This window comes from Gossypium hirsutum, chromosome D06 (genome assembly GCF_007990345.1).
Source record: "Gossypium hirsutum isolate 1008001.06 chromosome D06, Gossypium_hirsutum_v2.1, whole genome shotgun sequence".
Lineage (NCBI taxonomy): Eukaryota > Viridiplantae > Streptophyta > Magnoliopsida > Malvales > Malvaceae > Gossypium > Gossypium hirsutum.
This window is the reverse complement of record NC_053442.1, coordinates 63,471,807-63,486,376: the sequence shown is the minus strand read 5'-3', so window position 1 is coordinate 63,486,376 and position 14,570 is coordinate 63,471,807. Positions and strand designations below refer to the sequence as shown.

Sequence of the window (14,570 nt, the reverse complement as noted above, 5' to 3'; positions counted from 1 at the left end):
TCACTTATTCACACACTTATACACATTTTACAATCTTTTTACAAACTAGTCCTTTAATGCATTTTCACCGAAAATCACTTAGTAAAAGTTGTTTCTCTAACCATAAACATGCATAATCTACCATTAACCATCAAAATACACAAATTTCTAACATGGGTCAAAACCTAAACCTTCATCATATCTCAAATAAATGGTAGGAATAAATAAAGCATGTTACAAGGATTTCAAAAACGTGAAAATCATTAAAAACGGGGCTAGAACGAACTTACATTCGAGCTTGGAAGCTTGAAAAACCCTAGCCATGGTTTCTCCATGCAAATTTCGGCCCCTAGCTTAAATATGGACAAAAATTGGATTTTAATTTTCTTTTTAATTCATTTTAATTACTAAATGACTAAAATACCCTTAATGAAAAACTTTGGAAACATGCCTAACCATGTCCATTTTTGTCCACCAACTTAACCAATGGTCTAATTACCATATAAGGATCTCCAATTTAAAATTTCATAACAATTGTACAGTTCAAACATGTAGAACTCAATTTTTACACTTTTTACAATTTAGTCCTTTTTACTAAATTGAGTGCTCAAATGTCGAAATTTTCGAACGAAATTTTCACAAAATTATTCTGTGAAATTGTAGACCATAAAAATATAATAAAATAAAATTTTCCTCGTCGGATTTGTGGTCTCAAAACCACTGTTCCGATTAGGCCCAAAATCGAGTTGTTACAAGTCTTTCATCTTAAAATTTTGGTGCAAGACCTTTTTAAGCTCATTTATTATACCAATGTCACTTCCTGTGATTAGCAGATCATTAACATAGACAAGTAGGATGACTATGTTACCCCCCTTCTCTTTTGGAAAACAAGGAATAGTTATATTTGCTTTGTGTGTAACCTCCTTGCAACAATGCCTTAGTAAGCTTTAAATTCCATTGCCGAGAAGCTTGTTTCAAATCGTACAATGATTTGAGCAGACGACACACTTTGTGCTCCCCCTGTTGTGAAAACCATCTGGAATGTTCATATAAACCTCTTCACACAAATCTCCTTGCATGAAAGCATTGTAAACATCCATTTGGAAAAAGGGCCAGTCATTCATGGCAACCATACTAACAATAGTCCGAACAGTGACATGCTTAACCACAGGGGAAAAAGTCTCCTGAAAATCAATACCAGCCTGCTAATTGTATCCTTTCCCTACCACTTGGGATTTAAACCGTTCAACAGAGCCATCAGAGTTATACTTGATCTTATAGACCCATTTGCACCTAATAGGAACAACAGTAGCAGGTAAAGAAATGACCTCCCACGTACCATTGTCTTCTAAAGCTCGAATTTCTTGTTGCATAGCATAGACCCATCTTGGATCCGAGATGGCCTCAGCATATGTTTGGGGTTTAGTCAGGGAAGAAATATAGGTTGCAAACAATTGGATGTGAACAGGTAAATGCAACGAGGAATAAACATGAGAAATAGGATATGAACTTGTAGTAAGGGAAGCGGAAGATTGGTTGGAACAGGCATAATCTCTCATCCAGGCAGGTGGCTTGACAGACAGTGTGGTGCATCGTAAGGGGTTTGATGGGAAAAAAATTGGTTCAGGAAGGATGCAAAATTGAGTAGGTAAAGTAGTATCAGTTGGTAAGGTTTGGGAAGAAGAAGTTTTTGGCAAAATAGGTGATGGTGAAAGGATAGGAATGGAAGACAAATGCTCCAGATTATGAAAAGTAGAGCTATCAGCTATAGGAAAAAATAAAAAAAATGTTTTGTGGGAAAGACAAAAGGAAACATGGTCTCATGAAATACAACATCGCAATTAACAAAAAAAAATTTTGGTTTCAAGATTGAATAACAAGTAACCTTTCTGAACAGTAGAATGTCCCATAAACACAGAAGGAATAGCCTTAGGAGAAAATTTATCATGATAATTGGGTGTGGTAGCATAACAAAGACATCCAAACACTTTTATACGAGAAAGATAAGGAGGTTTACGCTATAAAAGTTCAAAAGGACTCTTCTAATGCAAGAGAGGAGTAGGTAGTTGATTTATCAAAAAAATATGTAGTTAATACACACTCACCCCAAAATTTACTAGGCATATGAGACTGAAATTCGAGAGACCTAGCAACGTCAAGCAAATGTTTATGTTTACGCTCAGCAACTCCATTTTGCTAAGGAGTGTGAACACACGAGCTTTGATGTACAACGCCTAACATATTAAAAAATTCGTTGCACTTAGTCTTAAAATATTCATACCCATTATCATTACGAACGAATTTGATGCTAGTGGAAAATTGATTCTTAACCAAGGCAAATAACTGTTTGAGATATACAAGAGCATCACTTTTATATCATAACAAATACACTTATGTCATTCTTGAGTAATCGTCAACAATGGTTAAAAAATACCTATAGCCATTATGAGTAGAAACTCGATAGGGCCCCAACAAATCTATATGAATAAGAGAAAAAATAGTATCGACACAAGATGTACTTGTGGGAAATGGAAGTCTAGTTTGTTTAGCAAGAGGACACATAGGACATTGTTGTATGCTATCACTATTCAAAATTGTGCAGGGAAGATTAAGCACCTTATTCAATCTTGAAACAGAAGCATGGCCAAGTCTAGTATGCCAAAAAAATGATGGTTCAACGGATGTAACAAATACAACAGACGGAGTCACAACTACACTAGTCTATCCAGAAGGTTCTAGGATGTAAAGACCACCTCGCTCCCTACCAATCCCCCTCATCTTTCCACTTAAGAGATACTGTATGAGGCAAAAAAATGAGGACAAAACGAAACAACGTAATTAAGATCATTAGTAAGTTTAGAAATAGAAAGAAGGTTATAATGGAAATTTGGAACATAGAGAACTTTGGTAAGATGAAGATTAGGTTGAACAGTACAGGTGCCAACATGAGTAATTGAAACAAAATAGCCATTTGGGATTCGAACATAATGTGAATGCGATGCACATGCAACAGGAGATTCTAAGAATTGGAAATCATAGAGACTGTGGTCAGTAACTCCAGTATCCATAATCCAATTTTGACCTACATCAACCATACCTGCTAGGCTTACAGTAGCTTCAACTATAGGCTCATTGTTCAACAAACTCAAGATTAGCTGATATTATGCTTGAGTAAACACATGTGCTTGTGGACTAGACACACCAACATCACTAGTCATTTCATTGCCACTTACAATATCATTAACAGAAACATTGTTCACTACGGATCCAAAAACATTGTTTGCCTTCTTCTTAGTGAACTTAAAATCTGTAGGGCAACCAATTATCCTATGGCAACTTTCCCTTTTATGCCTTTAATCTTGCAATGATCACAAGTTCCAGTAAAACGTTTCTTTTGTACCATGTGTGCTGAGTGAAAAGAGACTGGATCGAACCCAACAACACTAGAACTATGTTGCATCTATGATTCCTCTTACACGAGCATAGAGTACGTTTGATTGACAGATGGTAATGGGTTCATTAACAAGATTTGACTACGCATCGCATTATATGTTTCATTCAATCCCATTAGAAATTGGAATAGATGCTGCTGCAAAACATGCTTAACATTTTACTGTAACTGAACAAGTCCACATGAAGAAAAGGGCACAAGAGCATCATATTCATCTTAGAACAATCGTAATTTAGTAAAATACACAAAGATGGAAGCAGTACCTTGAAGATGAAGGTGATTTCATGATGCAAAAAATAATCTAGAACCATCAACCTTGTGGAACCATTCACCAAGATCGTTCCACACCGCTGCTGCGCTAGATGCAAAAATAATCCCTACTGAGAGCTCTCTGCTAACTATATTCAAAATCCAAGACAAGACAATGGCATTACACCGCTCCCATTGATAGCCCATCTCATCTGGTAATGAATCCTTAGAACAAGTACCGTCTACAAACCCCAAGTTGTTTTTGGCTGACAACGCGATTTTCATGGTCCAGATCCAAACATTATAATTCTCAACTCCAAGCAACAGGTGAGACACCAACAAGGTACCTGGAGTATCGGATGGATGCAGGTAAAAGGGATGATTAAAATCAATAATCGATTCAGAAGGATTCACCATGATTAAAAAAAACTCCGATGTTGAAAATAAAAAAAATGTCGACGAGTAAGAACAGGAAGAAAACACCACAAATGAAAAAAGCCCTATATTAACAACCAGACTTTGTCCAACAAACGTATTTGGGCCAGTAGAAACCAACAGGAAATGGGTTTGTCTATTAACCTATAGAACCTAGAAACAAATACAAGATCAACCTACAATACTGAGCAAACTGGAATGATCGGAAGCAGTACTAAACAACCAAGAATGACTGGAAAGACGACAATCGCGAATAGCCGAAAAGACAACGATCACCGGAGCTCTGGAACCATGTTGAAAAACTGATCAAGAATTTATTGATGAATGGAAAAAAACTAATAGTACATTCAGTAAAAAACTATCAGTCTATCTATAATTACAAACTCACTAGTTTTATAAATTACATGCTAACTGATTAACAAACTAACTATACTAATAGAGTCTAACTACCCAACTAACTGTCTACTTTCTTCTCAACAAATTGTGACGATGATTGGATTCAGTCTAATTTTGCCAATTTGGAAAGAGCTCCAATACCATCTTTTTGGTAAAAGTAGGCCTGTTTTTAAGACCCAACTAGAGAGCCCAAGTCTAGTGCAAGTTACTATATGGTCTCAGTTTTAGTTTTTAAAAAAATTCGATTTAAAGACGATTTTTTTACACAACGAAAAATAAAAATTTTGAAAATCGACTCGGTTTATGATATATATAGCAATAAACACTAGACCAAATTTGCACTTGTGTTTTTCGATAGAATGATCCTTGTCATTCTCGACTTTCAACCAAACAATATTTTTCTCTATTCTTGTACCACGAACTGCTTCGAGTGTGAGTTTGAAAGATTCAAATCAAACACAAAACTAGAAATAATTTTCTTTTCTTTAATGTGAAAATGAAAATTCTCTTCTCAAATAGAAACTGATAGAATTGCTATTCCGGAAAATATATTTAATTCTTAAAGAATAAAAGTGTCTCTATTTTCAAGCAAAATAATGATATTTGAAAGTTGGGTAAATAGCCCTACTAGTGTCATTTATTTATAGGGTAAATAGCAAAATAATGATATTTGTTGCATCGTAAAAGCTTATTTCAACTAGAAAAACAAACTCCTAATCTAATAAGAGTATAGGGGGCGGTAACCTTAGTTAATGTTACTAGGGTCTGTCGTCCACCTCTTTAACATGAGGGGCTTGTGGGCCTCTCCATATCGGGTCCAATTACAAGTATTTTTCAGGCTTTTAACCCAATACTTTATAATTTGATCCAACCCAATATTAGTTTTTCTATTTCCTAAAATGAACTTTAATATATTTCTAATTAAATAATTTTCTTAACCCAATTTTAATTTCGTTAAAATCATAAAACTTTACCGTAAAAGAATTTATAACAAAATATATCTAATATTTCTTCATTCAACTGTTAATTATGACTGTACAGACCAATTTTTGACCCGGGCCTAGTACCCAAACTAAAGCCCATTACTAAACCAGCCCAAATAAAATACCCTAGGCCCAAATCAACCACAGCCCACAACAAAAATATTCAGCAGCAGCAAACCCTAGCCCCCAAGCCTCCAAGCGCCGCATGCTGCCAGGCTCCCTCATGCACGCACCCTGCCACCGCCGTCGGCCTCGTCTGACACCTGCAGAGAAGAATGAATGCAAGCAACAGGAGAATACAAAGAAATAAAGAGCAAAAAACAAAAAAGATGAAAATGAACAGTTGTAATAGGGCTATAAAAGCTAAGATATGCTCATTGTACATTTTTTACACATACTAAAAAATAAAAAAAACAGAATAGAAGTTGAAAAAGGTTGAGATTTTATTATTTTATCTTTCGCTTACTTTTTTCTTTTTAATCATCTATTATTTATTTATTTCTTTATTTCTTTACAAATGTTTTAACAAATAAAAAAGGAAGGGAAGAAACTTACCTGAATCAGCCTGTAAGCCCGGCGTCGGAGTCCCCATTCGCCGTCGTCGGAGTCGAATAAGGGAGGGGTCTAGGGACCTTTTCTTTCGGTCTCTCGGGTTGAGAAGGCCTAACCTTCGAGGGCGCTGCGAAGCAAAGGCCGAAAGGCCCATTTTGCGCAACGCCCCCCACTGGCCACGGCGGCGGCGCGATGGAGGCCAGGGGAACCTATGGCTGGATGTGGGGGCTGTTGAGAGAGGGGAGAATATAGAGTTTTTTTTTTGTTTTTTTTAAAAAAAGGCTGAAAGAATTTTTTTTGTTAATTTTTTTGACATTTATAGAGGGACCATACGATGTCGTTTTGAGCCATGGTTTCAGGCGCCAAAACGACGTCGTTTTAGCATCTACCCACGCGCGACCCGACCCGCTCCAGGGGGATCCGCGCGTTTTCACAAATGGGTTTTTTGCGCATGCAGTCCCTCCACTTTGACAACGTGGCGCAATCAATTTTTTTTAGTTTTTTAATTTGGATTGCAAATTTTGCTGGCGTTTCAATTCGGTCCTTGAACCTTATGCCGACCCTAGGTTAAAATGCTGCCATAAGGTGCCTGTCATATTTGCTCATCTGCTCCCTGGAATTTTCAGAGCGCTCTATTTTTGTCCCTGGCAACCTTTATTTTATTTACGATTTTGACCCCCAAATTTCAGTTTGTTTACGACTGTGTCCCTAGCTAGTTTACTTATTATTATTATTTAAAAAAAACAAAACAAGTTTATTTAATATTCTATTTAATATTATTTATTAATCTATTTTCAATTATTGGTTAAATTTATGTTAGCTTTATTTTATTTGTTCATTCATTAATAATTTTTTTTAAAATTTTTGTCTTGTTTATTTTATTTTATTTTGCTATTATTATTGCAATCTCATTCTCTTAATTATTCATTTATCTTCAAATGTTTTCAAATCTAGACTCATTAGGATTGTATTTGTTTTGTTATCATATTAATGTTATTGTTATATTGTTTCTTACATTATTATTCATGCATTTCGATTTATTAGTATCAATGCTATGTGTATATTTATGATGCATATTATGTTAAGGATTTTAAATGTATGTTGTATATCAATTATAGGTCGTGTACGACACCCTTTCCATTTTAAACAATTTCTTTTCAAATATAATCAAAATTGCACGCATTTGGTTTTTAAATATTCTATTAATTCGTATTCAAAATTCAAAAGGGTAAAATTTTGAAAATAAAGGCAATATTCCGTATTTAGAAAATTCAAGAAATCGTGTTCTAACTTACTGAGCTTCGATTTTTCTCGCGTTGGTCCTAAATAATCGAATATCCTTTTAAAATTAAAACAAATAAGGTTTAAATAAAAAATAAAAGGCAAGCTTACTCTCAAAAATACGAGGTGTCGTGTCCTAACTTACTGGATGTGACATCTTGTTACTTCGAGATAAGGAGGCATTTCCCATTTTGATTTGCTCAAGTAATCTTAAAGTAACACTATAAAGAGGGATCGTATTTTTTGAAATCTTTTCGAGTTTTCAATCTTCGACACTAAGACATTAATTAATCAACTAGGTACCAATTTTGGGCGTATCGAGGGTGCTAACCCTTACTCGTGCGTAACCGACTCCCGAACCTATTTCTCTGAATTTCACAGACCAAAAGCATTGTTTTAATAAATCTAGATCGATTATTAAAAACAATCGTTTTAAGAGGTGATCGATCACACCTCATCAAAAAAGGATTGGTGGCGACTCCCATTTTCGTTTTCTTTTTTAAAATCTAAGTCGACCTCATTTTCTCCAAAAAAATGGTGTCAACAATGACCAAATGATTTATTTTCATTTTTGAACTTCATTTAATTTGAAAAACATAAATTCATTTTTCAGGTCATTTTCATTTAGGAGAAAACCACATTCATTTCCAAATGATTCTATTTCTCCATTTTCATTTTCATCTTTGAGAAAACCATAATCATCTCCAAATGTTTCCCATTTTTCCATTTTCGCCTATTAATTATAAACTTATTTGGTCACAAAGTTATTCCACTATAATATCGTGTCTGAACTCTTCCCAGCAGCATACCATTATGAAAGCAACTCGATCAGTGTTTGTCCACTAACCTTGTCATAAGTGTGTTACCTTCATAGGGTATCATTAATATTTTGGGGGTAATATTCGTTCTGCCAATATGATCCTATTTTATCTCATGGTAACCATTATATATTCTTTCATGAAAAGTCAATTACTATCAAATAGTAATCAAGTCATCTATCACAGAGACGAACGACCCGTGGCCATATTCACTTTTCATCAACCATGAAATTCCAATGAGAGGATATCATTTACCCATGTCTCGGGCTATGAATTCCACTATTGTGAATGATGTTACATACTACAGAAGTCATACACCCAACGCAACAGCTTTTGATTCCTTATCTATTCGAACTAAGGTTTTTAATTACATTAAAGTGTACGAATCACACATACGTAATCTATCATCCGCTCAAGATTTAGGTATCTCATACTATGAACGTCACTAGTAAATAAATCTATAAATAGATTCAGGTTTTATTCTTCTTGGGTCCAGACTAATGTACTGTCAGTCCAGCCGGTCATGTCTATATCTCTATCTTCTGGAGTCATTCGCTCCGATGGCCAAGACAAAGCATCTTCCCAATTGGACTTGGTAGACAACATATTAGTCTTTCAATCGGTTTGCACATTTCCAATTAGACTAAGGACATGTTTAGGTTCAACTACTAATATAAGCTCATTTCTGATGTTCTGTTAGTGGTAAATACGAGTTATTTACGCATGATTAATAAGGTTTATGCTAGGTTTGATCTGTATTATGTAATTATAATTTGTTATTTGCTAAGCATGGTGAATCTGTTATAAAAAGCATGTATGTCATATACATATATGATATCTGTTAGTTCTGCATTAGCATTGGGGGTGGGAAATATGCTAGCATTATAAATATTGAAATAAAATTTTGAAGAATGCAAAAAGAAACATATATAAAATTTACTAAATGAAATTTATTCTTCAATCCTTAGCTTAATTTATTTCTTGATCGACTAAATTTCGTGATTTTAAATCAATCGCTACTGAAACTGAATTATTATCTTTCTACATTCTTATGTTTTTATGAAGTATAAAATTAGCATTAATTATTTTGATTTGAGTTTTTATATCAAAGAAAGAGGAACTTCTTAATGCAGTCTTATCGTTTCTTTAAATTGATCGATCTCTCAAGTATATTTCTTGCACTAGAATGTTAAAAGGTTAAATAATTATTTGTAATTTTTAAGATTAATTAGATAATTCAATCAAATACATCCTTAATTTGAGAGATGTGTATATGAATTAAGGGTGAACAAATTCTGATTCAATTGTATGATTAATTAGATAATTCAATCGATTATGTTCATAATTTGAGACATGTATACTAGATTGAATATATTAAAATCAAATAAAGGCTCAAGATACAAACATTAAGGCAAGGAATTATAATACATATAAAATGGAAAAGGTTTTAAAATATTTATTCTCAATAGAAAAAAATCTCAATCCTTCAAATTCAGAAATTGAACAATGAAGTTTGCTCCATTAAATAATCCATGTCCTTGCAACCTAAAAAATAAAAGCTAAGCCGATTGAGTCTTAGTTCGATTGGTATAAGAATAGTTTTTAATGCAAGAGGATGTGGGTCTGAGTGCAATGAAACACATTATCCTCCTATTTATAGGTTAGAGAGGAGCTATGGGTAGTTCTAGGCATTATGTTAAAAAGAGTAGATATGATCAGAACCTATATTGAGATTGTTTTTTAAAAAAATTAAAGGTAACATTTTGAATACGTTTTTTTAAATATTTTCAGTTTTACAATTCATGTTCGGGATTGATAACCATCACTCCTAGCAATAAAGGGCGAAAGGAGGGGCTTGTAGGGACCCTTGCCCCTAAAATGAAAAATTCCTTTTTTAGAATCGAAAAGTTTATAAAATCCTAAGTTAATATATGATAAAATTATAGTTTAACCCCCCTCCCAAATGCTAGAATTTTGAATTAGTTCTTTTGAAACCCATAATAATATAAACCAATACAAATGGAAAAGTACATTTTAATTCCTATAAAAATATATAATTTAATCTCGATCCCTCCTCTTGTTCCAAAGTACCAACAAATTGGTTTTAGTAACAATGACAAAAAGTAAAAGGAAAGAAGTCGATTCATGCATATGGCCAAAGAAGTTAAGAAAATTCAGAAAATTAAATTTCGTTTCAACTGATTCTATAGGTTCATGTGAGAACTAAGCACCTCAATGAGATGATGGCAACGGTGGAATGCTTTGTTCATTTTTGAAGAAATTCTCAGGGTCTACCATGGCTTTCACACGAGCCAATCTCATGAAATTATTGTTAAAATACTTAGTCCCATAAACCTCCGCAACACCAAAATCCGTATCATTGCTTTCATTGCAACCAATATCAAGATCTCTATAGTTAAGAAACGCCTCCCTAGGGTCACTACTCGCATATTGAGCCATTGCACCGTACAATCTCCTCGACATTTCAACGTACCGCTTGGCTGCACCGATCCCTCCATCGGACTCCGACCAGTAAACTGTATATTGGACCTTAAAAAGGTACCCACCTCTCTGATGAACCGCCGTTTCAGTCTCTGAAATCTCGTCCATTCGTCCACCGTGAGGGTTTAGTTGCACGAAAATGTTCCCTATGTCCATCAACATTTCCCATAACATCACCAGTCCTTGTTTGGGAATCACATTTTTGTAGTAATCAGATTTGGTCTTGAAGAACACTTTATTCTCCACCACACGATTAAGCAATACATCAATGGAGGTCCCATTGGTAAACCCGGCCCAAAAAAGGGTCGATTCGACCCAACTCATTTCGATACAATCATTTTGTTGTAAACGCAATTCGGGGAATTCCTCGTTCATCAGATTCATAAGTTTTCTACTTCTTCCAAGGAATTGGCCAATGAAAGAAACTCGAATTGTTTTGTTTCCATTGCCAATTGTTATCGGTTCAGGTTGAAGCCTTATAAACAAATATTTAGGCAGCTTAGGTGCAATATGTTGCCAACTATATGCAATATCCGTAGCACCTTGGTCCAATGTCCTTTGCACTTTGAAAACAGTGACCTTACGGGGAACATGAACCAATTTGATCTTCCATGAAAGGATAACACCAAAGCTAGTTCCACCACCTCCTCGGATAGCCCAAAACACGTCTTCTCCCATTGATTTACGGTTATGTATCGTACCGTTGACATCGATTAAACAAGCATCGATTACATTATCGATTGAAAGTCCGTATTTTCGTATCATATTCCCATATCCACCTCCGGTAAAGTGTCCACCGATGCCAAGCGTAGTACAAACTCCTGATGGGAATCCATGGACTTTACTTTTCTCAGCTATCTTATAATAAAGTTCCCCCGTCGTCGCCCCGGCTTGAACCCACGCCGTCTCGCTTGTGATATTGATCTTTATCGACCGAAGATTGAACAAATCGAGGATGACAAACGGGATGTCGGATACGTACGATAAGCCTTCGTAATCATGGCCGCCACTTCGGATTCTTAATTGGATACTATGGATCTTGGCACAAATGACAGCAGCTTGGACATGAGAGGCATGTCGGGCAGTTAAAATAGCCAAAGGTTTTGATATTGTGGAAGATGATATGATTCTAAGGTTATTTGCACGCAATTCGTATAAATATTGAAAGGAGGAATTGTTGGGAACGTATATAGAATTTGTAATTGGATTTGAAGTGTTGGAATGTATTGGAAGACATTGGAGGAAATTATCAAGAACTGAATTTGACGTTATGGATGAAATTGATAATAGGAAAGATGTTGAAAGAATGAATAATTTAGAACTTGAAGAGTTCATTTTTGTTTTCAAAGAATTTACAATGGTGTTTATATAAAGAGTAGAGGCTTAGAGGATCAATTTTCCAAATGAAGCCAAATCTAGAATACTTAATTTATTTAACTCTTTAGCATATTACATGTTTATATCATTTTAACCTTTTTTTTTTGTGAAATATGAATAATAAAATTCGAAGATAAATAATTATTCTTTAGGAAACATTTAAGTTACAATCTCTCTCAATTATACTTGTCCATTGGTCAGGATAGGTGGTCTACTCGAGAAGTGAGAGGGTTTGTGCAAAATATAGACTCGAAAAAGGGCTTGGACAAAAAAATAAGGCATGTTTTTTAAACAGACTACATCTCGAGTAAGCTTTTTTTAGCCCGGACTCTACTCGAATTTGAAAAAAAATACGGTTGCTTATTATTATTATTTTATTGTTTTGCTATCATATTGCTATTATTTTGTTGTTATTTTTTGAATATTGTATAAATTTTATTTTATTATTAAATTTGCTACTATTTTAGAGGTATTTGCTTGCTAAGTTGCATCAATCTTAGTGTTACTTAAGTATATTTTTTTTAAAAATTCCATTTATGTTAATGTTTTTAGTGTATTTGATATATTATATTTTTAAATTTATTTTTATATAAAAAATAATAGAAAAAATTTTAATACGGACAAGCCAAGCTGGACTCGGATTTTAGCATTTTTTTCGAACCAAGTTTGAGCAAAATTTTATACCCATTTTTTGGGCTGGACCTGAGCCTAAAAATCGTGCCTAAATTTTTTCACCTGGCTCGACTTGACTTGACCCATGGACAACCATACTCTTGATCCAAGTGTTTTCACAAGACAAGGACAAAGCTAGAGGAGGGCTGTACTCCCCACCAAAAATATCCATTTAGTCCTTTTAGAAAATGAAGGGTTTTTAAGTTAATTAATGGTACAATTGTAAAATTTATAGTTTAAAAAATTGTAAAATTCTACATTATTACAATAATGAATTTACATTTTTAGTTCTTTAAAAAATTTATAATTTAAATTCGACTCCTGACAACATAGTTTTGAATCGATGAAGTAGTCTACTTCACTCTCTAATCATACTCTTAAAGTAGAGGGTTTTTAGATTATTATTTTTCAATACAATTTGGATTCAAAATCCTTCATGACTTGATCTTGAATGATGATATCCAATTTAATCTTTAAGATACAATTTTAATAAGAAAATTTTCATGACTTTAATCTTGAACTGATCCGAAATGTTATTTTTATTTCCACAATCAAATTTCAATATTAAATTTATGGAAGGCCCTTAGAATCAAATTTCAAGATTAAATCTCAAACACTTGAAACAAATTTCAACGAAGTATATATTGGGTTCTCCGCTTAGAAAGGTACTGGTAGAGAATGAGCGAGCTTTCCAAAGAAGAGAAATCGGATTCTATATATGATATGACAAAGGAATAGGGACACATCAAGAGCTTTAATTTGCTACAAGCTAAGTTAAATAAGAGCATTTGGCTGGATTTGCTTGAGAATCAACTCATCAACAAAGGTCGAAAACTGCAATTTCATTCAACAATTCAAATAATATCCGCTGTCGTTTGGGTAGTCCACACCAAATCGAACATCATTTACGTCAAGTAAACCCATGCAGCTAAGAGAATCGACAAGCCTATAGACTGATCTATGAGTATAAACAAATTTCAACGAATTAAAATACTGAGTGTATCATAGGTAAATTTACAGATTACAACATAGCAATTTGATTCAATAATTATATCTCTAAACACCGAGAAAATTACTCTAAGCCTTGCAATTGGGTCAAGTTCTCTATCTAGGTCTGAAGACCTGCTTGAAAAATAAGACCCGCTTTCTAAATTGATCAGGCTTCGGGTAAAATTTTTTGGTCTAGCCTAGCCCAGCCCAGCCCGACCTGAATTAACCTAAACTTTCTTTTATGTTGTTATTTTGCTGCCATTTCGCTTTTATATTACTTTTATTTTGTTGTTACTGTTTGGATATTGTATAACTCTTATTTTATTGTTAATTTTGTTACTATTTTAGAAGCATTTGCTTGTTAAGTTGAAACTATCTTAGTGTTATTTAAGTATAAAATTTTTTTAAAATGTATTTTCAATTTGTTGGGAAACATTTATTTTAATCTTTTTGTGTATTTCATGTATTATATTTTTTAAAATTTATTTTTTATAGAAATTATAATCTAAAAATAATAATACGGGTGGGCTAGGTCGAGCTCGATTTAGCCTTTTTAATTTGGATTGAGCTTGGCAGAATTTTAAGTTCATTTTCAGGCCAGGTTGGACCCAAACCTAATAAACAAGCTTAAAATTTTGCATCAGCCTGACCCGACCCATGATCAGTTCTACTTACCACCAAGCTAAGCTTGGCCTTGTGATAACACTCTAGAATAACGTATTTTTATGTATTAATTATGTATTTATTCTGAGTATGATTGTCGAGACCACTTTTTTGAAAAACAAAAAATTTAGCTGTCAACTAAAAAAAAATTGGAGTCGCCACCGATCCTTTATTGGGGTGTGATCGGTACACCTTAAAACGATTTTGGTCTACGAGATTTGA

The 14,570-nt window shown here is 34.0% G+C and overlaps 1 protein-coding gene across 1 annotated transcript; it reads right to left on the bottom strand.

Annotated features, from left to right (window-relative positions):
• Positions 1-10,302: 10,302 nt before the first annotated feature.
• LOC107963218 (berberine bridge enzyme-like 7) lies at positions 10,303-11,981 on the bottom strand. Its single transcript, XM_016899784.2, has one exon. It carries the CDS (start codon positions 11,979-11,981, stop codon positions 10,377-10,379), a length of 1,605 nt encoding a protein of 534 aa, XP_016755273.2. The 3' UTR covers positions 10,303-10,376.
• Between the last annotated feature and the right edge of the window lie 2,589 nt (positions 11,982-14,570).